This window comes from Strix aluco, chromosome 8, assembly GCF_031877795.1.
Source record: "Strix aluco isolate bStrAlu1 chromosome 8, bStrAlu1.hap1, whole genome shotgun sequence".
NCBI lineage: Eukaryota > Metazoa > Chordata > Aves > Strigiformes > Strigidae > Strix > Strix aluco.
The window spans coordinates 28,629,640-28,654,696 of NC_133938.1; the positions used below are offsets into that span (position 1 = coordinate 28,629,640).

At 40.1% G+C, this 25,057-nt stretch overlaps 1 protein-coding gene across 6 annotated transcripts in view; it reads right to left on the reverse strand.

The window, feature by feature from the left end:
* The window catches only part of DNM3 (dynamin 3), a 187,351-nt gene that overhangs the window by 21,451 nt on the left and 140,843 nt on the right, over positions 1-25,057 (reverse strand). For all 6 annotated transcript variants that reach the window (XM_074832867.1, XM_074832868.1, XM_074832866.1 and 3 more), the window contains one exon: positions 3,430-3,594. In XM_074832867.1, the coding sequence (XP_074688968.1) occupies positions 3,430-3,594 (165 nt within the window). The remainder of the gene's footprint in view (positions 1-3,429; positions 3,595-25,057) is intronic.

Below are 25,057 nucleotides of genomic sequence, written 5' to 3' on the forward strand. Positions count from 1 at the left end.
TAAAGCTTTTTTGAGTTGGAAATACCAACAATAATACATTCCCAAAATTCTGATTACGTAAATCTGAGCTCTGTTTGCACATGGGTTTGTGCTAGTTCAGCAACATTGACTTAAATCCTGACAGACTAAGGCAATGTTTCTGTTCAGACAAGGTCAGTGAAAGCAGTCAAATTGCAGGGGATTGAGACCCTTTATGGTCACCTAGCAATGAAAAGAAGACCAGGATAGACCCTACAGGGAAACAAAACCATATTGCCTGGGTTTGGCTGTCATTTCCCATTCACGTACAACAGGAGATGCACAAATTCTTAGCAAAGCCTGCAAAAACTTTCCATGAGTCTCATGCTGTTTTCCAGTAGATGGTACTGATCAAGAGCCAGAGTACACTACTTTCCTCATGATTGCCAAAAACTCCACATTAAAAACAGATATCATAGTTAAACAGCATCACATTCTACTTGATGAAATGAGCATTTTAATGGCATCACTTCAAAAAAAGAAGTCATCATCATCCTAAAATTAGATTAAGGCCAGAGCTGATTGTAAAGGCATTGTTAAACCACAGATATCTGTTTGAAAAAATCAGCCTGTGACAATTATCATGAGAGATTCCTGTCTGCCACTAGCAGGAGACTCAAGCAACTCTGAACTCTTCTGAAAGAGGAAGACTGTTGCATTAAGGACAGTTCTTGGATCAACCTCCGGCCTTCTGCCATCAGATTGCACTGTACTAGACAGAGGAAGATCTTCCACAATAGCCACTTTCTCCAGCTTGGAAAAGGAAGGGAAAGCAACACACCTTTGCTTCTTTCTAGAAAACAGAAAGACTCTCAGGAATGGTTTAAAACATTTTCCTTCACAGACATCAGACCTGCAGTCAAAGCTGAACCATAGCAAGCATCCAAAACGCCAATGCCACAAAGCCTGCCCTGTCACTCTGCAGTGGGGTAAGATGTACTTGCAACTTCATCAGTGGGCAGACTACAACATACATCACTCAAACGCAAACACAATCCATTCCTTAACCTTAAGTTTGGTAGAAACAAGTACTTTGGAGTTTTTCTACTCACCTGAGATTAATAACAGCACTGCTCATGGAGTATACACTGTCTACTGTAAAACCACCCCTCTTGTATAATCTGTGATACCTAGGCACCATGAAATACAAATTCCGAAATGTGTGTTTTGTTTGTGCGTGTTTGAATTGCTAATGGTAACTCAATGCAGTTCTGTGTGGTAAACGTATTTTCTTTTAAGGTAATCAACATCCACCCTAAGGGAAGAGTAAGGGATGCATTTGGAATATAACAATCTACGCTTAGGCCTCAAAATATGCTTAGGGACAGCACCTAATTATTTTCTGTACACTGAGTTTGAATCTGATACTTCCCTTGAATTCTAAGTGCTCATTTACAGGCCCACAAAGTGGAAAGGAAGTTCTAGGAGGACTTGGGAGGTTACAATTGTCATGGAAACAAACTCCTTGGGATCTATTTGTTTCCAGAGTTTTGGAGGCAACATGATGGGGCAGCAGAAAGTATGGAATATGGTCATTAAGGGGGAGGGAGGGTGTTTTCACTTAACTCCTGGTGGATAGGTTGGACTTCCAAAGACTCCAAGGAACACACACACACACAACACTTAACAGGACCCACCTTCCATCACAGCTTCACTGCTTTTCAGGTCTTTGCACAACCTTTTGGCATGGCTCAGCAGTCTTAATTCAAGCATTTCTTTCTCTCTTTAATAGCACTGATTTTTTTCAATCGATATTTTAGCTATTGTTTTTAAGATGATATTTTACTGCCTATGCTGCACAGAAACAAGCGTGCTAACGTTTTTAGTCTCGCTCTTCACAGTCCTTTAAAACGTTTTGATTCTTTGCCACAAATTTAAATTCTAGGATTGAGGTGGAGGTCTTACCTCACTAGCAAGCCCAAACACAGCTATGGACTATGAAGTCAACTGAAAGGTAGACAGTGTTCTAAGTAGGTTGTTTCTGTGTGCTATGGTCAGCCAGCATGGCAGACTTTACCCATGTAACAGCTGATGAGATCAGAAGTATAAAATCTTATAGTATTCTACTTCTAAGTAAAGCATGCACTTCAGAGACCCTTAAACTATTCCATATGAGGAGGTGAGTGGCAGAAAATTGAATGTAAACTTTCAAAAGGAACTGCTCACCGAACTCTGCAGTTTATGAAATGAGAGCTAAAACCCAGCCCTTTCAAAAGGCACTGAAGTTGTGCTAAGTCAAAGGAGCAAGTTGCTAGCTGTGATCTGGAAAGAGCAGAGGGAACATGCTCGCCCTGTAAATTCGAGAGCATGGCTGATTTCAGGAAAAAAAAAAAGGGCAGTTCCATTGTTCCCATGCTCTTTTATAAAAATTCAGCCATTAGAGCAGTATTTGGAGCCTGACTCCCCTAAACCTAAAGAAGTATTAACTTTTGTCTCGTTCAAAAATTGTGATTGTATTATATGTACCAGGAAATCCCACTGAAATTTCCTGTCCAACCACCTAACTCTTAAGTGCAACACAAATTCCACAGGGCTAATGAAATCCATCAGACTAAGGCTAGAGATGACTGAGTCAAAAGTAAATGCGACTTTCTAACCAGATTTGCTTTATAGCATATTATATTTGTAAAAACTGATTGGTTTGATGACCTAACAGAAAAGGTGCTACCCATAACTAACAGGAGCTGTGCACTCCATTATTAATTTATATGGCAGCAGTGACACTAATATTCAGCTTAGCTTTCAACAAGGTCCATTCAGAACTCTGCCAGGAGGTGAAGGCTGAGATCCTAATGCAGTGGAAAAACAATGGTATCTCAAAGCCATTTCTTTAACCAAATAATCTTCAGGTCCTCAGACAGACACATACAATAAATCAACCAACCACATCTGCTTATCTAAACAACAATGTCCAAGGCTTCTAGATTTATTCCTTGAAAATGGTAACCTGAAAGTATAAAGAAACCCACATAAAATAAGAACTGCTTTAAGAAACCATGGCAAAGGGGTACAGATTAAAAATCAAAGAAGTACAGCTCTGCTCTGCTACTCTCACAGACCGCCTAGATGGAGCTCCCAACTCCCTCTGCCTGTTATATCAAAAGAAAGAAAAAAAAAATCCTTGATTTACCTTTCAATAATAACTTATTTTCTGATTAAGATGTAAATTAATTCAATCTTTAGCGTTTTGGAGTAAGCACTCAAGGCAGTGTGCCGGCCTTTCAGAAGGCTGCAGAACTTCCTGCTACTACAGAAGATTGAAATATTTTGTCTAAGAGTGTGCCATTTAGGGGAGCGTGTTCTTCTCTTCAGTACCTGCTGTTGTTGCTGCCATATTCAAGAGGCATGTTTGTATAAGTGCAAGAGATCTGACAGATGTTAAAATAATTTAGAACCCTGGCTGTTACTTACATTATTGATCATAAGATGCATGATTGTTTTTGGTATCAAATCTCGGATACATTTGTTGATAATAGACATGTAGGAGTCGACAAGATTTCGAATTGTCTCCACCTGTCTCTCCAGCTGGGGGTCCATTGAAAAATTGTCTGCTTGGCCATTCTCATCGTTTTCAGTCTGCACAAAAAAAAAAAAAGTCAAGTCTTTCAGACTGCAGTAAACTGGAAATATATTGGGGAAAAAAACGGGACTTACACTGTAGTAATCCTGCAACGTAACTCATACAACGTCTGGAGGTTAAAATATGAACTACTGGCCTGTATAACATTAGTGTTTAATGTCATGAAATCTGGACCTTTAGAGGTTAATGCAGTATGAGATGCAAGAACTTTTTCACAAAGTACATTATATATTTCCACACAAATTTGTAATTTTGTATTAAAGAAAGTTTTCAGACAAAGACATGTGGTGGTAAATGAAACCCCAATAAATTATCTCAGATCACTTACTGCAACACTTATTATCAAATCTTTAACCATTCAGATTCAGTCAGCTTGACCCATGCAAGAAAGAACATCTTAATTTTACCCTCCTATGGGTAAAAAACATCCTTGTTATTTAAGACTGACTCAGTTGTGACAAATTCCACACTTCAGCTTCAAACTTGTTATATGTGAATAGCACCTATGTAAACAAAGGATTTACGAAGGATAACACCAAAAGCATCATTGGTTCCAGTGCTCAAGGCTCAGCATAACATAGGCTGGATTATATATTAGAGGTCTCTTTTTCATTGGACAGAAAAAAAACTTCTTTGTATGTAAACAGCTGACCTAATTAAAGAAAATACCAGGAACTTTAACTGGAAGCTAAGAGGTATGTACTTTCCTTTGGTCTGGCCTGTATAAATATAAGAAAACCTAAAAAAAGAATAGTAGCCTTTTGGCGAAAATCAAACTGCTTTCTGAGGCTCAAAGATGCCAAAAGAATGAAATTTCAACCTGAAAAGTACAAAGAAAAATGTTCTTTCCCCAAACTCTGACATATAATACTTCTCCCTGAAAATTACCACCAAAGCCATATTAGCATGGACCATAAAATCCAAACCTGTTCTGTTGGTATCTAGAAGCATAACATACAGAAACAGAAAAGTACTTGCAAAAAGTGAATAACCCAATAACACAAACCAGTTATATACCAGCCAGACTCCTGCCAGCACAACTCCATTTACAATATAGCATTTAGCTAAAATTCACACATCACTAGTGCTTTACAGATTCCCGGAGCAGTGAAAATCAGTAGCTAACCCATTAGCAAAAGAGCATTAGATATGCAAACATGTCCCCAAAGGGTCTTCTCCCTGCGTGAAATCCATTCTTGCTGGGCCAAAACGAGATCAGAGTTTCATCTCCTAATGCAGGGTCTGCTTCTGCTCATGCAGCGTTGGCAGGTAGATCACTTTGTATCTAGTCCTTGTAAACTATGATTTGGTCAGTCCAGTCTAAATGAAATGGCGACGGTTGTTAAGTTACAGTTTTGTTAAGAAATAAGATCCAATGTACCATTTAGAAACAAAACTAAATGTTTGTAGAAAGTTTCAAAAGTTCAGATTGTTTTCAATTACAGATGAATTACTGGAAAACCAGCTAATCTATAGACTTGAAAAATAATTAGTTACCTAAAAATCTTGGGACTGTGCAGGACACTGAAAGAGCCCTTCATGAAAATAGTGTTTTCAATTCTGTAACACCAGTAGACACACTACCCTATAAACCTTAATAATTCTGTTAATAAACTGCATGTGCCAAAAAGTCACAGCACGCAGATTGAGTATTTTTCTTAGCCTCCATGCCTGAAAAGAAACTAACTGTAATTTTACCTGTAAAATACCAAATAAATGGAAAATCATACATCTATCATATATCCACAGATTTTAGCCAAGTAACTGCAGACCGAAAGTGCCTCCTGCCCAGCTCCTCTGCATTTGACTTAATACTATTCTCTTTCTTTTCTTCTTTGCTGTCTATATAAAGTGCAGTTTGTCCATGTATTTTTTTTTTCTTTTCTTTTTTTCCTTCACTGTTTAAATTACAGATTGCAGTAAGATTCTTAGCTGGCTAAGCAGCAAAGTGACAGATGTTTATCATTATCCTCATCAAGAGAATGTAAAGTAAAAATAGTAATTTGTCTCTGATCTTTAAGGCAAAGGGTAATAGTCTGCAAACATTTAACCTTTTATATACAGGCTCATAGGTGATATTTACAGAAAGTGGATAATACTTCAGGAGCCTGTCTCTCGTTTGAAACTGTAATAGAGCTGACTTCATACTGTTGCTTTATTTTCTCTGAAATCAAAAAAGATCAATCTTTCATGAGTTTACAGTAATTTATTACAAAAGCTTCTGGCCATAGCATTCTTAACGATTTGATGTTTCAACTGAAGGGTTTTCATGCCAGAAACCATCTTGTTTGCATCGCATCATGCACATGGAAATCTGCTTCTGACAGATTTCTACGCTGTACAGTAGACCTACGAGCGTTATCAGGCTTTCTTTTGTAAGCCATCTCTGTGTCATGCCAACAGCAGCAGCTGAGAGTGAAGCTGCCTGGTACAGACAGAAGTGATGTAGACGCCCTGTTTCATCTCCATGTCATCCTTTGAAAACGGCTGGTTTTCTCACTGAGCATCCTGATGACTCTAGCTTTGGTGCAAGCCACCCCTCAGCCCAGGTCCCTGCCACTCCGTGTGTTCTAGAAAGCCTCTTGCAAGTCTGCTGCAATGAATAAACCCAAACCAGAATACGTAAGAAGACCCTCACATCTCTCTGACGGCTGTTGAACAGAACATTCACGCTGAACAGAAAAGGAGAACAAAAAAGGTGGGAACAGGTTTCTGCACCTCCTTCCCCAACAGCCAAGGCAGCCACAGTCCTCTTTCAGTGCTCCTCATCCTCAAGCCAGAACTTGCTAGTTCCAATAGCAAGTGTTAAGCGACAGCATATGAATTTGGTCTAAGTTTTTGTTCAGTTGACTTTTGCTTAATACTGCTATTAATTGTTGACAGGAACGGAATATTATTACTTCAAACACAACTGCAATTACTGTAGAAACTTTTGTAAGCCTCCAACAAAGAAGCTGTGGAAGAATCTGGAGTGCTAAAAACTAGGTAAAGAAAATTAGATTAATCTTGGAAAACTCAAATTCAGAATATCTGATGAAAATACACCAAAGCTACAGAGAAGCGATAGGTGAAGAAAACACGGATGAAGGGAAGGTAACATGGAAGCGAGGATAGTGCTTCCATACATATTGCCACAGAGATAAGGTCCTTCCCTTCTACCTTCTCTGCACTTTAGAAGAATGAAAATAATATCTATTCCTTATGCTCTGCAGCAGGTCTCACCTGTCTTTCATAAGCTGCTTTGTGATCCCTACATGGAGAGGTGCTAGTGAAACACAAAGCATGCATCATCGCCACTGTTCTACTTCTCCCGCATTCAGATAGCTTCTGTACTAAGAATGTAGTACGGATTAATTAAAGTGTCATACAAGAGAAGACTAAAAATGCATGTGAAATCCAAACCACTTAAGTTTGTGGGAATTTTACTGCTGGCTGCAGTGGGAATGGAATTTCACCCTACACATGCATTTCTACTAGAAAAGTTATAGGTCTTCTGAAGACTGCAGACTCTCTGCTGTACGAGGAATGATTTAGCATGGTACAAAGGGATTGCATAAGGAATTGTGTGCAAACAAAAAAAAAAGCAAGGGCAGTATCTCAGAATATCAGGATAATTTTCCTGATTGTGGGAATTATAAGCATGTTGATGAATGTCCCAAGAAAAATTTAGGAAAAGTGATTCCTTTTGAAAGTCACAGCAAAATTGGGTAAAATACTGAAAACAGTCCTGAGCTGGCCACACAGAGAGTGCAATACTTCTAATTTCCATGATTTCATTACATTCAGGGCAGCTGCCAGCATATTTAAGAATGTCTTGTATAACATTCCTGATGTCAGTTCCAAGAAGGAGCATTCGTCTAGCATTTTCATTAGATCAATGTATCAACCAATTTTCTCTAATCAAAAAGGCATTCTATTAAAAATGACTGAGAGGAAGCAGACTGGAAGGTGACTGATGAAAGGGTAAAAGTCAAAGCAGCAGCAGAGCAATGCTCTGTATGCTAAGAAATAAGTCCATGGCTGCAGCGAGAAACCAATAATTTAAAAGCTGCTTTCGTGTCTTTCATTTTCAGATGCAAGTTCATAACAACAACCACCACCTGAAAATGAATTATTCCCTCCAGACTGTATTTATATTTTAATTCACAGCTGCTGAATATATAATCTATTTTATCTATTCCTGTCCAAGTAAAGTTTTTCTTTAATGCACCAACACTCAGACGTTGCAGTTGTCCTAAAACCCCCTGCTTTTTCCTAAATCTTTACAACTGATTCTTGATACTCTCTCTTCATTGCAGTTTGATGCTGTATATATAATTTAGCTAACATACTCTCAGCTGTACATAGCGTGCTTTTTGCCAGGGAACTGCTGAAACCACATGATGGCTTCACACAGCGAGGTTTTCTTACTGGAAGGAACCACAAGTAAATGACAATACATTACTTTTGTGTATTTACAACAAAGCAAGCAGCAGAAAAAGAACATTTCCCGGGTAGCTTGGAAGCTGTCCTTTTCCCTCAGAGGGTGACTTTGCCACTCTCTTCCATGCTTTCAGCATCTCTTGACTTTGTACTGCTGTCGTCTTTACTGAGCCACCCACGGGCTGCCCCTTTCAGCTACTATACTTTCAGTAGCAGCCTTGAACGGCTCTAAGCAGAGGTTATGATCCGGCTTTCCCTTGCACACACGTTCTCTCTCACTTCATACCCACACAGAAGAAAGATATAGCCTAGCTCAATTTGATTCAGAAGTATTTAACTCTCTGGATTAGTTTAACCAATCACCTACTTAGATTCTTCTTTGTGGTTACAGACATTGTATAGCACAGACTATTAGCTAAAACCTTCTGCTGAATCCACATGCTGCTCCCCAGATATTTACATAGCTTTTATGATTGCAAACATTCAAAACCTACGTTAGGCTCTCTCCCTGCCCTCTTCAATCAAGAAGCTGATTTGGAACAACGAGACAGAAAGGAATGATGTATTACCAGCACTCCAACACATTTGGAGTTACTTTTGTCTTATAGTTCTTAACAGGTTGACAACTAATCACGTCAAATCAATCCAATCTCCTTTTAGAGCAAGGATTCAGATCTTATGGGTAAGGTACTAACATTAGATGCCACATATTTCAGACTTCAGTAAAGCTTGTTGACACAATCTCAAGTGATATTTTCATTAATGGAAGCGCGCTCTCCCCGCTGTTACTGGTTGGATGCTCATTTCCATAGAAAAGCTGTCAATGGCTCACTGTCAAACTGGAAAACTCTATCAAGGGAACTTTCATATGGGCTGTATTTATTATTAATGCCTTAATTCTCAGGATGGTGGATTTTAGCCTGTGCTTATTACATTTGCAGATGAGAAGAAACTGGAAGGGGATGTGAATATGTTAGATGACAGAACCAGAGTTCACAATGATCTGGAGAAACAGTTTAAAAATCTAGATGAAATTCATTATGAATAGAAAATATTTGACTTGGGCAGGAATAAATCAGTTATAAACATACAGCATGAGAATGGCCAGTTAAGGAGCAGTTCAGCAGAAAAGGAACTGTGTCTACAGTGCAATATAAACAGAGTATTAGTCAACAGTGTCTTGCTATTATGAAATCAGTACAAGAATTGTGCATCCAATTCTGGTTATCACACTACCAGAAATTTATGGCATATTTTGAGAGTTCAGAAGAAACCACCTCTGGAAGGGAAGAGATGAGTGTCTTTGCAGATAGGAAAAGATGTCAAACATATTTGGAAAGTGTTACATGGTAAGAGCAGTGAAGCACAGAAATAGATGGACTAGGAGAGTTGCAGAATCTCCTCCAAATATTAGACAAACATCCCTCATAAATGGACTAGGTAAAGAGATCCTGCCTTGAGGCAGGATGAAAACTAGACAACTTCTTGCAGCCCTTTCATCCAGTGGGTCATACTGGGTGCAAAGCAGCATGAAATTACGAGCCCACAACACTGCAACAGGAAAAGTGTTTCTGAAAACATAAAAAAAAAACCCCAATATTTTCTACTTTTCTTTTTGTTCTGTGCAAAAATCAATTAAAAAATAAAACACTGCCATGGATAGTCATCTCCCCTCAAAGAATCTGTACTCCAATTTCACCATTTGCTGCCATGTACATCTCTCGCACAAAGGACTTTTACATAACCCTCCCTGTGCTGCAAGTTTTGATTCGGGGCCAACAGCTGCTTCATGCCTTTCAGAACAGACTGCTGGACAAGCAAAAGCAGAAAGAGGCTGGCATAAGGAAAACAGTACCTTTGTTTATAAAACAAATACTACTTTGGAATTTGCACACTTTTCAGTCAAAGAATTTCCTTGTCATAACAACACATGAAGTGCCCCATATTTATAAGAGAACATTAGAAAAAGAAATCTAGGATGTGAGATGCTATTGGCATGATATTTGCCATTATTTCAGTGTAGAAGGAGGTCAATGGATATTGGGAAGTCTCAAATAGCGGTGAGTTACCCTGGAATTCAAGTCATGATGATGAAGACTTGAAGTGCGATGATTAGCCCAGATGATGTTCTGGCTGAAATTGATTGTGCACTTGTTACCAATTGCGTGAAACCATTCCCAGAGACAACAGCCTGATCCAGCAGTGGACATTAATTGTGAAAGGAACAGGATCATTTCTGTGAAAAAGAGGTAATCAATGGTTGGAGGCATCAACTGGACATCTGAAGATTAAAGGATTAAAGCAACTGGCCGTGGTATGCGGTTGCCCTAAGAAGGAAAACAACTAGAAGTCTTGAAGCTTCTACCAAAGATGATGAAAATAGAAAGCAGGACAATTAGTCACACATGATGCTGATTAGGGAAGTATTAGGAGTCATCACGAAGACTGAAATAACACCTTGCCTTTTATCTCTGCTACTTACTTCCTTATCAAAATCATTCTTAGAAGAAATGTTGGCAGAACTGATCACTATTGAGGACTTTTACTTAGCAGTAACCATGCAAGAGAAGGTCACTAACAAAATTTTCCTTATTCCAGCAACAGTGCTGAGATGGCTGAAGGACTCCTTTAAGGACAAGGAATTGTCTTACTTTAGGAGATTAAAATGGGGCACGTGCATGCTCAGTGCATGGACAGTGGGTTAGTGAAGGCAAATCTTGGAAAACACATTGTCCAAGATGACACATTTAAAGCATAGTTTATGACTTCATGTGTTTATGTGTATAATACAGGAGCTGCATGTTTTTCACAAAATATGATCATTTTAGAAGCAGGCACCCAGAATAAGAATAAAAATCACAATTCTGTTTTTCCTGGATCCTGTACTGAACTCCTAATTCCATGGTCCCCCTTCATTTCTTCCAGCCCAGATGGTAACTTCTCAGTATTTATCAGCCTGGTTTAAAGAAATTTGAATACAGGAGGAGAAGGGCAGCGTGCATATCTGTGTGTATGCTGGGAGGGACGGACTTGGCGGAGGCCTTGTATTGGGGGAGCTCTGTACAGCGTCCAATGCAGGGGCTCTATAAATTACAGCCTTGTCTTCTATTTTTAGTTGATCTAATGCAATGTGTCACCTATAACTGCACTCTTTTCCATAATTAATGATGTCTAGGAAAATATTCTGAAATTCTCCTCTGATAAGCACCTAGACAAACTTGATGTTTCCTCTCCGAGACGCAAAAGAGGACGTTAAACTGTTTTCACCCCCACATCCCTCAAGCCATGAGAAGTACCAGATCCGTCTCTGCTGGGCCAGACTAAGCCCTGGTTCACCACAAACTCAGTGCAGTACCGACAAATGATCTCCATAGTAAATGATGCAAATAAGAAATGTCAGCATGTTCCAAAATTCCTCACTTAATCTTATTGCCAGTTGTATAGTCTGGATAATCAGTAAATAAATCCCTCTAACTTTGCTCAAATCCTTAGGGGCTGAATACACAGAGAGCACTTTCTAATTCATTCTCATTAACCTTCCCAGCTCTAAACAAAGTAATTTCCTACTTTTCTTAGTGTCTGATTTTTCCACTGGCCTCTGCAACACCTGATTTAGCAGCAATGATTTCTCATTTGTGATTTCTGTTTCGAACTGGCATTGTTCTTTCTCCTCACACATATGCTTGCTGGAACAGCACGAATCAGCAAGATTTAAAACCTCCCATTCTCAAGTTTGAAGCCCCTAAAGGGAAATTGCAGTTGTGATGCCAAGGAACACAGTCGTACGTTATTTGACTTTTCCTCAGCCAGGCTGACAGCAGAGGGGGAGGGAGGGAGGAAGGAAAGGGGAAGGGAGAGGAAGATGGCATTTTAATAGCACCCACACTGATTTCACACAGTTGGATCACTGTACTCCAGAGCGGCACCATTTCCTTTCCCCTTTGCCTCACATTCAGTCAATACAGCTAAGCCAGGCTCTACAGAAAGGATTCTCAATCTTTTTCTCCCAGCACGGACCACTTCTTAGTACAGAAATCTGTCTTGTGGACACTTCCCCTCGCAGGCGAGCTGGCTAGCCCACCCTTTACCCTGATTTTTGACAGACCATTACAAAGTCAAGCCTTGCACAGACCACCCCACCCGCATCCCAGATGTGACTAAATGAGCCAACATTCCTGCCAGGACAAGATGGATTATGTCCCCATCTCTTACCCCAATTCTCATAGTCTCTACAGCACTCCCAGTAATTGCTTATCTGAAAAAAAATTAATAACAGGAATGTACTTAATTTAATTTAGCAAGTGGACATGTAAGAACCACCAGCATCTTATGTAGATAAATCTACCTTTCCCAGATGTTAGTCATATGCCAAACCTATCTTGGCCAGAGTTCTCGTCAAAACATTTCATTTGATAATTCAAATCCTAAAACTCAAAGCTCTCATACACATTAATAAGTTTTCCATAAGCCCTCCATCAGGTAGAGTGACAGTGGTCTACAAATTCTGACAGGAATTCTTACCCCAATAGGTCACCACCATCCATACTCTCCATTTAAGACCTCCTCTAACTTTGCAAGCAAAAGTTTGAGCTTCAACATTCCTATAGCAGAAAAGCCTCAAAACAGATCAGAAGATGAATTTGAAAACCCAAGTGCTTTACTGATTTCTAAACAAAAAATTTCTATACAAAACAAAATCATCCATCCAGGAGAATTTTGGATTCATGCCACAAGAACAGAAATTGAAAATTAATGGGTAACATTATTTTCAGGGAAAAAATGAGTTGTGAGCAACTATGCTGCACATAATCCTGGACCAAATGAAATTAGATACTGCTTTAGGACATTTTGTATAAATATGCCAAAACCATTCTAAATATTCTATAAAAACAGTAGAAAATGAAAGATTAGTTTTTCCCCTCCCTAAAATAAAAGCAAATTGTATTTAAGAGACAGTGAGATTCTGCTAAGTTAATACACATGTCTGTAAGCAACAAACATAAACATTTCATGTTATAAGACCACATGCATGCTGGCACAAACCAAAATGAACCTATAAAGTTTAAATCTTCAGTCACTCTGACCTCCTCTCTGTAGGGAAGTTAAAGGACATCAGTGATTAGCATGCTACCCCAAGGTCCAAGCAAACACAATACAGTTTACCTTTGCAGTTAAGATCACCTGGCTTTATTGTTGCCACAAACACCCTTAACTTCACACTTCAGTTGGATATTTTTGCAAATTAACTTTTTGAATGACCTATGGCATTTTCAGTTCAAAGGACTGATTTCCCCCCCCCCCCCCCCCCTTCTGTTACTGGTCAGCAGCAAAAATCAAGACTCATTTGACATCTCTCATTTTTCAGCTCTTGCACAGCAACGTACAATCAAGGAACTCTGTCCTTGCAGCAGCACGATGAAAATGCAAACTTTTTTCAGACAGGGAACAGTAGCTCACACACACACTCCCAAGGATTAGAACTGGTTTTGTCAAGAAGAGAAAAAACTGCCACAACATTAGGGATAGAGGGTTTATGCTTGCTGAGCAAAGCTGGGTTGTAAGAGCAGTGGTTTAACGTATCGTCCCAATGACTGAATGTCTCTCAGTGCAATTACAGATACAAAAGTTTCAATCTTCTTCCCCTATGGTTCTATTTTAAAATGTCTTCTGTAATAAAATTACTGTGAGACAGCTAAATCCAAGGGCGGGCATGGAACTTGAACCCATGGCCTTCTGGCTTAGAGGTGAGACTATTCCTAACTGAGCCAAAGTGACACATACATAATATGCTTTCAAGGTTTTTAGAGAGCTCTGTCATGATTTAAAAACACTAAGTCTTTGTGGTACAAACCACAGCGCAGGAAAGAACTGGGGCTCCCTTTTTACTGCTAATTTTAGCCGATGAATTGTTTATAATCGCCTGCAAAATACATAAAGCCTTATTCTGCCTTAAGCTAAGAGAGAACAGCCTTTCAAAACTGATTCTTAATTATAGTGTTCCCCTGCTAGATGGGATGGGAGGCAGGTTCCAAAATTGTGTCAGAGTATATGAAGTGATAAAATGAGGATGGGTGAGCTATTTTTAAACACTTGAAGACTTTGAGGTCAAAATCCCCAAATTTATAGCCTTATGGCCATATTAAGGCTCATGGATTATTAAGACTTTCATGATGAGATTCAAGTATAATTTCATTTGAGACACCCTCTGGTTTCAGAGCACGTGTTCCCTACCAGTCTGCCTGCCAAACTGGGGCCCCCCAGGGAGCCACCTTTAAGCACAGATTACATCCCTACTGTAGACAGGCATTGGGGAGACAAAGGGGATGAGATGCTTCCATCGAAGCTATTCCTTCCTCCTCTCTTTTCCCAAGACGTTTTGCAAGTGAGGGGCCTGTCTTTCCAGATGGGCAGGAAGCGAGTGGGTTAGAGGCAGAGTTTGAGGAGTCTTAGGCAAAAGCACATAATTGCTCCTTCCTCTACCCAGTCTGGAAAGCTAATACAGCCTCTGCAGTTGTGTCTCCCATTTGAAGAGGGCAGCTGGGCAACTGCTGCTGGGACAGGATGGAGAGCTGCTGCCCAGTAACATTCAGCCTGGTTTAAACAAAAGTGATCCTGCCCTCTCCTACATGGTTTCTTCCCCACCACAGGGAGAGAAGCTTTATAACAACTCCCAAAACACATCTTAAGACTTTTTAGAAAATCCAGATTTGTAACAAAGTCATTGTTCTGCTCCTGGAAATAAACCACATACAGGCATCACCCAGGAAGGAATGGGCACTGCCAAGTAATGATCCTGATCTCAGTTTTGACTCATGGCAGCATTTGGCTGCGTAAAAGCTGTTGCCCTCTATACACACATACTGGTTTCTTTTCAGTAATGATCAACATACACCATTTTTTTGAAAAAGGAAAAAAGCTACCAAGTGAGAAGAAACCAAGTGGACAGACTTTCCCTGCCTTGCAAGTGACAATGGAAATAGCTTTCAGACCCTTTTCCCTATTGCTTTTGACAGTCTACAAAAGCTTTAGGTGTATCTTCCTCTAGAGGCCAAATCAGTGGCAGCAAAGGCTTTAGGGTTCTGAGGACACCACAAATTGATTTGAACCATTTACATTGTTCATTCTATAACTGAGGTAAGGTTTTATGGGAAGCCATTGCACAGAGATGAGCTATTATTTTGGAAAAGACCAGACGGTGGTTAGAAACATCAGAGGAAGACAAAAGGCTCTAAAGCAATTTTCACATGAGTGGATTTATTTGTCCAATTTCCGCAGTTGCACTTACCTAAGCATCACCTAAACTTGTCATTTTTTCCATTTGCATTTCCACACAGTGATGCGTAACATAAATACTAATGAATTATAGATGGCCAAAGTAAGAGTAAAAACATTAGTCAAAGCAAAACTCAAACCTTTTCTTGATTGCTTATGGATTTATACAGCAATAAAACCACATGACAAGCACAAAACAAAAGCCTTGTAAAAGAAGGTTTAGTACAAAAAAGGCCTAGTGAGCAGTTAAAAAAAAAAATAATCCAGCGTTCTTGGTTCTATTAGTAATTAATGTACAGTCATGTTTCAATCAAAAGGAGTTACTGCAATGGGCTCGGTATTATACCTATCAGAAGACTACAATGCACTTATTAGCATTAGAGGCTCTACCACTTGGAGCAACACTGAATGGATCCATGTTCCTTATTTAAGCAATTTGCAACTATTTTATATTTTTACAAATCCATGGTATTAGACCATCCTATAAGCATTAAAGAGTCATTCTTTCTAAACTTCCCTATCTTGGTCTGAAAGCCTTTACCATTACAATAACAACGTGGTAAATTCAGAGACACCTTCTCTCCTTGAAGTCAAGAGATGTCATTCCTTTATGACTACAGATGCCCATTACTTATTTGAGAATTGTTACTTTCAAGGAATTGAGCCTTATTTATCTCTAATTGCAGTCACTAGGAATCTTCCTCCCAATATCCACTGGCATCTAGTCAGAGTACAACAACTGCTTCCTTACATTTCAGGAGTGGCAAAACCAGTTTTAAAGCTTTTCCTATAAGTGCCCTGCATGAGTTTGATTTTCAGGCACACAGAATTCCTAAACTCCGCTCTGCACCACAAATCATCCTTCAGCTACATCCTGTACTCCTGCATCCCACTCTGCTCCCAGCAAAGCTCCTGGCAAAATTCCCACCGAGTTTAATAGTCCTGTCCTATTCCCCTCAATATCTAACTGAGGTTAATTTCTTTTCTCCGAGTATAAACAGAAATCAGCAGGTAAAAAAGTTTTGTCTAATGTGGCACTAAGACTGCGGAATTTACTCCCATGTGAGAATGGCACAATAAAGTCATTTGTTTAAAAGTAAATTGAAAACATTCCAGTCCTCTCAAGCTTACGACTATTAGCTTTAGTTTCTGCACAGCACTGTAGAATGTCTGGCATCAAAGACACTTTGTACATTGCACTGAACTTGTATTGGACATTGTTAGTGGACCATTAATCACAGTGAACAAAGATCCCATGCAAACACAAAAAAGTACTGATTTTTCACATGTTCAGCATGGACTAGAAAAGGTTAACACCACAGTTTCCTGGATACTACACATTTTGAGACATGTAGTGTTGACAAGGCATCTGAAAGGGTGCAGATTTTTCAATTGGTAAGTACTTATTGCACATTAAACTATTCTTATTTGTGCCTAATACTCTCTAGAATTAGACAGAAACATACCTCAGCGTTAACTAGCACAATTTAAATTCAGATGCCTACAAATGCGTGTACTTCTTTACACCCACACGCAGATACCACGCGTGTGTGCAGGGGCAACGGTTATTGGCAAGAAAACCTACAGTGATGTGAACCATGAATGATCATGTCTGGAGAAAGTGAAGGCTTATGCAAAACATGCACTAACAGATCAACCAGCCTGAGGGAACGCAACTGTCTGTTTGGAAGCGTTGGAAGAGGAATGGGAACTGAATTAGTATAAAAATTAAAAGCCCTGAAAAGGAAAAGCGGTCAGTGGCCAGGCAAGCAGCAAAGGAGGCACAGAGAAAAGACTGTGTTCTGGAATTGCAGGCTGTATTTCAGGGTGCAATTTACTGATAACATCAAAGGAGAAAATGCTGTGTCGCAGGAGTGTGAATTACCGCTTTCAGCTCCTCAGGGCTGTCATGGGCAGTTTCTTGTCATCCAGACCAGAGCAGGGGAAAACCAGAGTCATTGGCCCTGAAGCTTGCTATTTGACAAGATGATTTCCATTGGGTTCCTCAGAGCAAAGTATTTTGAGTACCAAGCTTTCACAGACAAAAGTTCTTGCATTCTTGTACCTACTGTCTCAGGTGAAGCAAAACTTACTGTATCATTATCATTCTTTCCTAACCAGGACAGGAGATGTGAAGAGAGGCAGTGAGGGAATAAATCACTACCCTCAAAAAAAGAAAGACATTGTGCAGTGTCTCCTAAAAGTATCATTGATATACACCCAGATCCAGTCATCAGCTGCCAGTAATGCAACAGCTCCTGCTACTGCCCGTGGAGTGGGTGCAGAATCACAGCATGAAGGTATCAGCATGGTACTTGGGTCTGTGGAACCACAACTGCAGCACCCACACTCAACAAAATGGGAAGAAAAGCGATGCAAGTACAGGTTTGTTAGTCGAACCATGACTGCGTGCAAGGCTTTTGAACATGTTTGTAAAGACAGGCTTTAAATAAAATTAAGAAATAAAAAAAGAAAAAGAAAGATGGCAGACCATGCCAGACTCAGTAAGTTAACTGATCTTCTGACTGAGGGAAACTTTACAAATCTTTGATTCAGCAAAGTGGTACCCTTGAAGACTGACAAGTTTATAAAGATGAAAGAATGGTACGGTAAAAAACCCTGTCTAACAGATAAATAAACGATAACATGGGAAGAACAACTAGAAGCCTTGAAGGATTTCACCGTTGAAGTGTCCAATGGATCAGTCTTACTGAAATAAAAGAGCATGAACTTGTCAATTAAATTTGTTTCTGCCCATAACACAAAATTGTGAGGTATTGTCAACACAGTGGGAGATTGAACAGTGTCCTCGAAGACACAGATAACTTCAAGGACTGGAAAAACAGAAAGAGGATAAAATAATAGTTATATGCTGACAGACTAATGACAGCTGCTGCACTGGACTGTGAGCTCATCAGCTAGCAATAACAAAGGCAAAGAGAGCCCAAACACCTCTAACTAAGCATCAAATAATTCCGAGACACTGCAATAACGTGGCCATGAGAAGATCAAATGCATTGGTAGTCTCTGTTACGAGCAATGCAGGTCCAATAGAGGGAACACTCTTTTGTACAATACTGGTGCGATCTTGTCTGGATCACTGGAGGAGGAGGTTATGTGCCTTCTGGTAAAAGATAATGCTTTACGTGTCCCTTGTTTCCAGGGCTGCTGCACTATTTCACTAAGAATCAAATGAAACTGCATGGCCAGAACAAGAAGATTTTATCACAATAGCATTGAAACTGCTTTTCAGCCTCCACAGCGTAGAGCACTACAGTCTTTGAGAGCCCTAGACAGTTAAATTGAAATAGCACTGCATCTTATATGAACTATATGTCTCCCTTCCCTCCTCCCCAACAAGGTCCTTGTCCATGTTCCAAACCATACTCCCCTGCCTCCGAGCTGGAAAGGGCTCTGCATCAGCTCTCTCATTAATCTGAGGAGTATATCTGGGAGGAAAGAGCGAAGATACTTGGTTAGTGATCTCCAAAAACTCCCATGCACACACTGATCGACCCAAAGCTGCTTCTGCTGCTTACTGGGCCTGGGAAAAGAGGAATGTGGCCTTTGGAAAAGACTTTTTCATAAGAAGCCACCGGGCATGGAGACTGTTGTTTGACCACTGTCTTCAGCAGGGGCTGGAGAAGTACTGCATGTTCCACAGGTTTGTGCAGAATGATTTAGGGAGCCTGGTCAGACTAGAGTAGAGAAGTGGTGTAAGGAAACAATTCCTGCCCTTCCAAGCATGATTCTTCCATTCCCGTCTCTGAACTGGAAGATCAATCCTCTGAATCTTCACCTTCTACGGGCTTGTTATGTAGGGAGGAGAGAGGCCGGGCCGTAAAGAGTGATCTGACAGCAGGAGGAGCAAACAGAGACTGTCACTGTCAGTACAGTGAGCTGGTCCCATGGGTTGACTTGTCACCTTCTGTCACCCCTCCAGAAGCCTTCATCCAACTTGGAAAGAGGGCGTGACCCTTGTGTGAGAAGAGTAGGCAGCTGAAAACGCAGGTAAAAGCTGACTAAAGGTCTTGATGCTCCCGTTATCACACGGGCTGCTGGTTACAGCTTCCATGTAATGAAGAAGAGAAGAAAAATCTTTATCTAAGACCCTAAAATTAACATTTAAATCGATAAAAGGAAGTAGGATTGGACCCTCGGTACTAAGTATCACACCTGAGATAATCACCATGTCAGTGACTAGTCTCATCTAACAGAAGGTTGCTTTAGAATTAGTAGAGGATCAAATGACACATTTGAGGATCTGCTACTCCAGCTAAATCTCCATATCCGCCTAGTGAAAACTTTTGGGGTGTTTATCAGAAGGGGAATGGTAGAAGGGGGTGAGAGGGAGGTGAACTCTTTAAAATATAATTTATTTTCTGGCTACCTTCCTTTCATAAGGAAAAAAGGAGTTCAGCTTAAATTACAGGCATGCAGACAAGCGCTCTCAGCCCCAGAAATTCATCCTACATGTTGATTAATAGTCAAACTATTAGAGGTTTAGCATGAAAAATGGGCTAGGCTTCAACTGAAGATTGCCTGTAGCTAATGATGCAGTGGAATGAACATTTTCATTCCAGCTAAACCATTCCCGTTCCTGTAAAAATAAAGAAATCCAATCTTGGGTTATGAAAAAGACTCAAAGAACTCTGCATACTTCTTGGCTTAAAATAATGCCATGCATTCTGACAGATCTGTATACACAGGATACGTTACCTGTGAAGTCAAACATACATATACATGTACATGCAGAGTATAAATATCTGAAGCAAGGTCAGGGAGCGAAAGAGAAGCTGGTGATCGTAACCTAGAATTTCACATGTACAAGTCCATTACAGAGTTACTAGATTTTAACATAGCTTCTGTCTCAGGATAAAAGAAATAAAATGTAGTAAAAAAAAAAAATCACAAGGAAGTGCAGCGGGCTGTATAGCATCTGCCTGGTAAGGCTGCCTGACATAGGCAGGACTTGCCTGGAGATCTCCCTGTGGCTCAGCCCTTGGCGCCATCAGTTGGGCTTGAAATCAAAAGCAGTGGAAGGAGGTAATTAAAAGTGACTCTGCACCACTGCACTGGCAAAAGAAGACTCTCGCTGCAGCCACCGAGAGAGGGCAGGAAAGGATTCAGGGGTATGTAAGAGAAGGCATGTGTGTTTCCAGCTTCAGTGATTTCCATCATGGAAACACAGTGCTTCACAGCTTTTAACCTTTATGCTGCTGAAGTCAAATACCAACTTTTTGTTTTAATTTCAGCACATAAAATGCAAACTCCAGTTTGGCTAATGTCAACATTCTCCCTAAGCCACAAGTAAAAGTGCAGAGTTGAAAAAGCACCACAAGGTAGAAAGCTGAAAAGTGGAATTACACACAAATAGTGATTGCCACCAGCACTTCTGCTGGCTAGACCAGCGATTTTCAAGACTATGGAACTCGGGGAGGGTGCAGGGGAAGGCCACGAGGTTCAAACCATCCTGTTGGCTGCAGGAACAACTATTAAAAGAAATTAAGAGAAAAGTCAGACCCCAGAAGGAGCAGAAGACACTGTGTTCCAACTCCAACCAGCTGAAAGAAAGTTTATATAAAAACAATCACTTGGTTAGTGACTCATAAGGAAAGAATCCCTAAGCTTTCTTCAGGGAAACCCCAGTAAATAACATGTCTAAAAACACATGAAGATGGTGTTGTCTGTTCCGTTACGATACTCAGTCCACATGATAAAACCTTTGGCAGCAGAACAACCTGCTGAGCACAGTTCTCTTTGGGAAACCCAAAAACCAGTAAGAACTGCTGTGGCTGCTTGCAAATTCTGCCTCATATTCTAGCTCTTGTATGTCATGTCTAATGCAAACTGGGAAGAAATGTGAAAAGAATGCTTTTCCTTACAGCATTGGAGAGTGCTTCTCTGTTGACTACGTGCAGTTGTATTCTCAAGACATATAAATGCCTGGATTTCAATATATTCTGCATCTTTTATAACTGTTACGGATTCAAATATCCTCCGTACTATGCCCAAAGAAACAGAATGAAAAGCTTGCTGCATGCACAGCCTCTCTGGAATATGTTATTAGACACACAGCAAGCTGTGCAAGAAACAGTACTCTGTCCAAAGAGTATACAACTTGCAATGTATAACTTCTTTGGCTATAAGGGTTTTTTTCCTTTCATTTTCTTTCTTTGTCTTTTTTTTTTTTTCTTCAATTAGCACAACATTTTGTAAGCATGCTGTGTGTTTTTAAGCATATCTTCCAGCAAAGGCACTTAAACTCAGTAAAGTAAGTTCATAAAAACAAGAGAAATAACAGTGGGTTCCAAACAAATGACCAGATCTGAACACTGTGACGCCTGAGCTTGGACTGACTGAAAAGCTCCACTGTTGGGGATTCCAGGTAGGAATATTAACAACAGCATTCTCTGTCAAGCAGAGCTTACATTTTGTAGCAAAGCCGCTTAGTTTTTGCAGATGTCCAGGAGGACAGAGTGGAAACTTGGTAGTACCTTCTTAGTAACTTCATCTCGCTCTCTAATGAGTTTTTAGCTTGTTAAGCGTGAATGTGGACATTTTAATTTGCACCGGAAACCTCCCCTGCCCAAAGTTATTCCTTTTCATACTGAACATAACATGTTTTAGTTTATGCTGCTTCCCATATTTTCAGTTGCTATAGATCCATAGCAGACTCCAGAAATCTTCCAGGATATAGCCAGAAACTTGTCAAGAAAAAACCTGAAGGTTGGAAGCACTGAAGAGTCATTCCCAAGGGATTGTGGAGTTACCATAGTAAAGCGGTGTTTTTACCAAAACGCTCAGCAACAAAAGAGGTAGTAGCATCACTGATATTTGAACTGTAATTTTCCATTGTCAGTTGGGGGTTGAATTTGGAAGGAACAGGGTATTTGTGGCAATCTGTAAACTCTGGTAGATAGCTTAATGCTCTTATATATATGATAAAATATACTTTATAAAAAACTATGAAAGAGCAGCCTAAAAGCCACCAATACCGAAGAAGAACGAGCTTCACACAGAAAAAATTGCAGCTGCAAGTAAGATATACATAACTGCTTTAAAACAGAAGCATCTTTTAGGTCAAGTAAATCCTTCCAACATCTGAAATGGAAGATTCAACTACAAAGAGCATAGGCAGGAAAGACTTTGCCTGAAAACCCAGCAACACACAGAGGAGGAACAGGTCACACTGAGAAGTGATGCATCCTTTTATCTTTCATGGAATGGCAACATTCCTGAGCCTTACCAGAAAAAAAGATGTGTATTTAAGTACTCCATCGAAAATTTGAGTTCCCTTGCTTTACTGTCATGTTGCCCATAGACAATTACCTAGGAACCTGGCACTCAGGACAGCTGAGCTTCTGCTTCCAAGGAGCCACTGTCTACGAAGGGACAGTGAAGTACTCTACAATCAAGAGATCCAGACTTGGAAGGAATAATCACAGATTATTCTAGACACAGATCCCTAGAAATACATGCAATTCCCCAGTAGCATCCCATCAGAAAAGATCTGAATTTTGATGGGAAAATGTTGATACTTGTATACACTAAAGGAAACCCATTCAGTGTATTTGAGCAAAGACAGCAGGGTTCTTTGAAAACACACACACATGCACACACACACTCACTCTCTCTTGACTTCTCCATTGAAACAAAAGGATGAAGAACTTCATACGCATGCTTACATCTAGGCTAGTTCACAAGGATTACCAATTTAAATCACTTGAACAACTGACCCAACAAAACCACTTGAGCAAATTTGCAATCATACTTTAGGCTGAGGTGTTTCCAACAGGTAGGGATGGACACTCAAATGAACTAGTGTCAAATTATAGAGATGAACTGAAGAGAGTCTGGGAAATAACCAGAACAGGAGGATTAATCACTGCTTGTTCTTAAAAGACGGGCAGAAAGTAATCACTGCATACTCAAAAGATGTTGGAGTGAGGTATTTTTAAAGAATAAAAGATGAAGACACCTTGCCAGACCTGCTCCAAACCACTCATAATACTGCCTTCTCAGGCTTGAAGGGAGAGCTCCTGTGAAAGAAACCATGCTCCTTCTTTACAGATGTACCGGGTACCTGGCATTTAGCCAAGGTCAAACCACCACAACAGAATTTATTAGTAACAAAACAATCCTAAATCCTATGTCCTCTGCTAGCCACACCAGTGACAAACAGGTAGTTTGCCTCAAGACCCTCTGTTTCCAGAGGCTAGTGACAAACTTCTAAGAGAAAACACAGACAGTACACTGTTCCGCAATCATCCATCAATTGTCTCGTCATTCTTTGACTGCAAGGAACCATGTTTTACTCTAAGTTTGCAAAATAGGATCCTGGTCCACAACTGCATCTTCTAGACAAATAGTATCTATTCACAATATTAAAAACAGCTGCTGGAAAGGCATCATGCTGTGGCTTACAAAAGAAACTGTATAAATAAGATGGAACTAAATAAAAGAAATATGACATGGGGCAGAAATCACAGCCCCAATCAGACAGTGCCAGGACTGGTTCTAGGAAAGGAGAACTTTATTTTAGCAGAACACTAATCAGACTACAGAAAGCATGGAAAAAAACAACAGTCCCCTAAAAACATACCACACTAAGGACAACACACCCACTCACAACGGGTGAAATTCTAACTCTCGGGAAGTTGATGCCATTGACTTCACCATGCCCATCTTCCAGACTTTCCATGACCTAGATTGGTTGCATTTAAATAATTTCTGAGCATATGCACTCACTCATCAGGTTAAGAGGTATTTCCTGCAGAGCAGTATATAACAAAGAGCGCAGATAGTTGATATTTTCTAACTATTGAAGACAAGTGAAGGACGAGCTTCCTCAAGCAAGAATCTTGATTTTCAACATACCAAGGCAACAGAGATGGTGTTAAGGACTGCAGACAGTGCTATATTTTGATCTCACTGTTAGCCTTAGCTTTAACATTTTAACATTCTAGTGCTTAACCAGAAGCCATTGCTCTAGAAGCAAAGAAGTCCTACGAATGAGGGTAAGAATTTACTTTTCCATAGGACATTGGTTACTTGTATGTACGTAGAGAGACATACTTCGGACCACATATAAATATGCCAACTCTGGTTCACGTATAATCCCACAGCTCTAGACACCAACACATTTGAGGCTGCCTACTGGTGTCATTGTTCATAGAGTCAGACTACATCGAAGCTCTCAGCTGAGGAACAGCAAGGAACTATGTCCACAGAGCTTCTCGGTGCACAGAGCTGGCATGAAACTTCCTATCTCTTGAGTGTTTGCAGCCACATCTCGGGTCACAGGTGATGTGAAAGAGTCATTGAGCTATTAGAGGATGCCTGACTGTCCTTTTATCCACTTTCACAGCAGTGTACAGCCTCTGCCATTTGGTTCATTGCCCTCACAGCAGAGCTAAGGATAATCTTGCTCACAAACTTCTTAGAATTTGCTATCTGAATCAGTCAGATGACCTTTAATAACTATAATTTAGAATTATGGGACAGCAGTTTTTTCCAGACCATGGTCCTGAGCAACTAGAGACTACTTCTACACAATGTCTGCAGAACACAGCTAGGGACAACTGGCCTGTGAGTGGAAAGGCTTCTATTCATTATATGGAGATTCCTGCTTCCACTGGAAAATATCTAGGTCTGCAAATCAAGCAGAGTTTTAAACCACCAAACTACAACTGAAAGTCAAGTTACATTGCATAAGACTTAATTTTTCTCATGAACTTTATATTCCGTGCTCTGCGTTAGTTT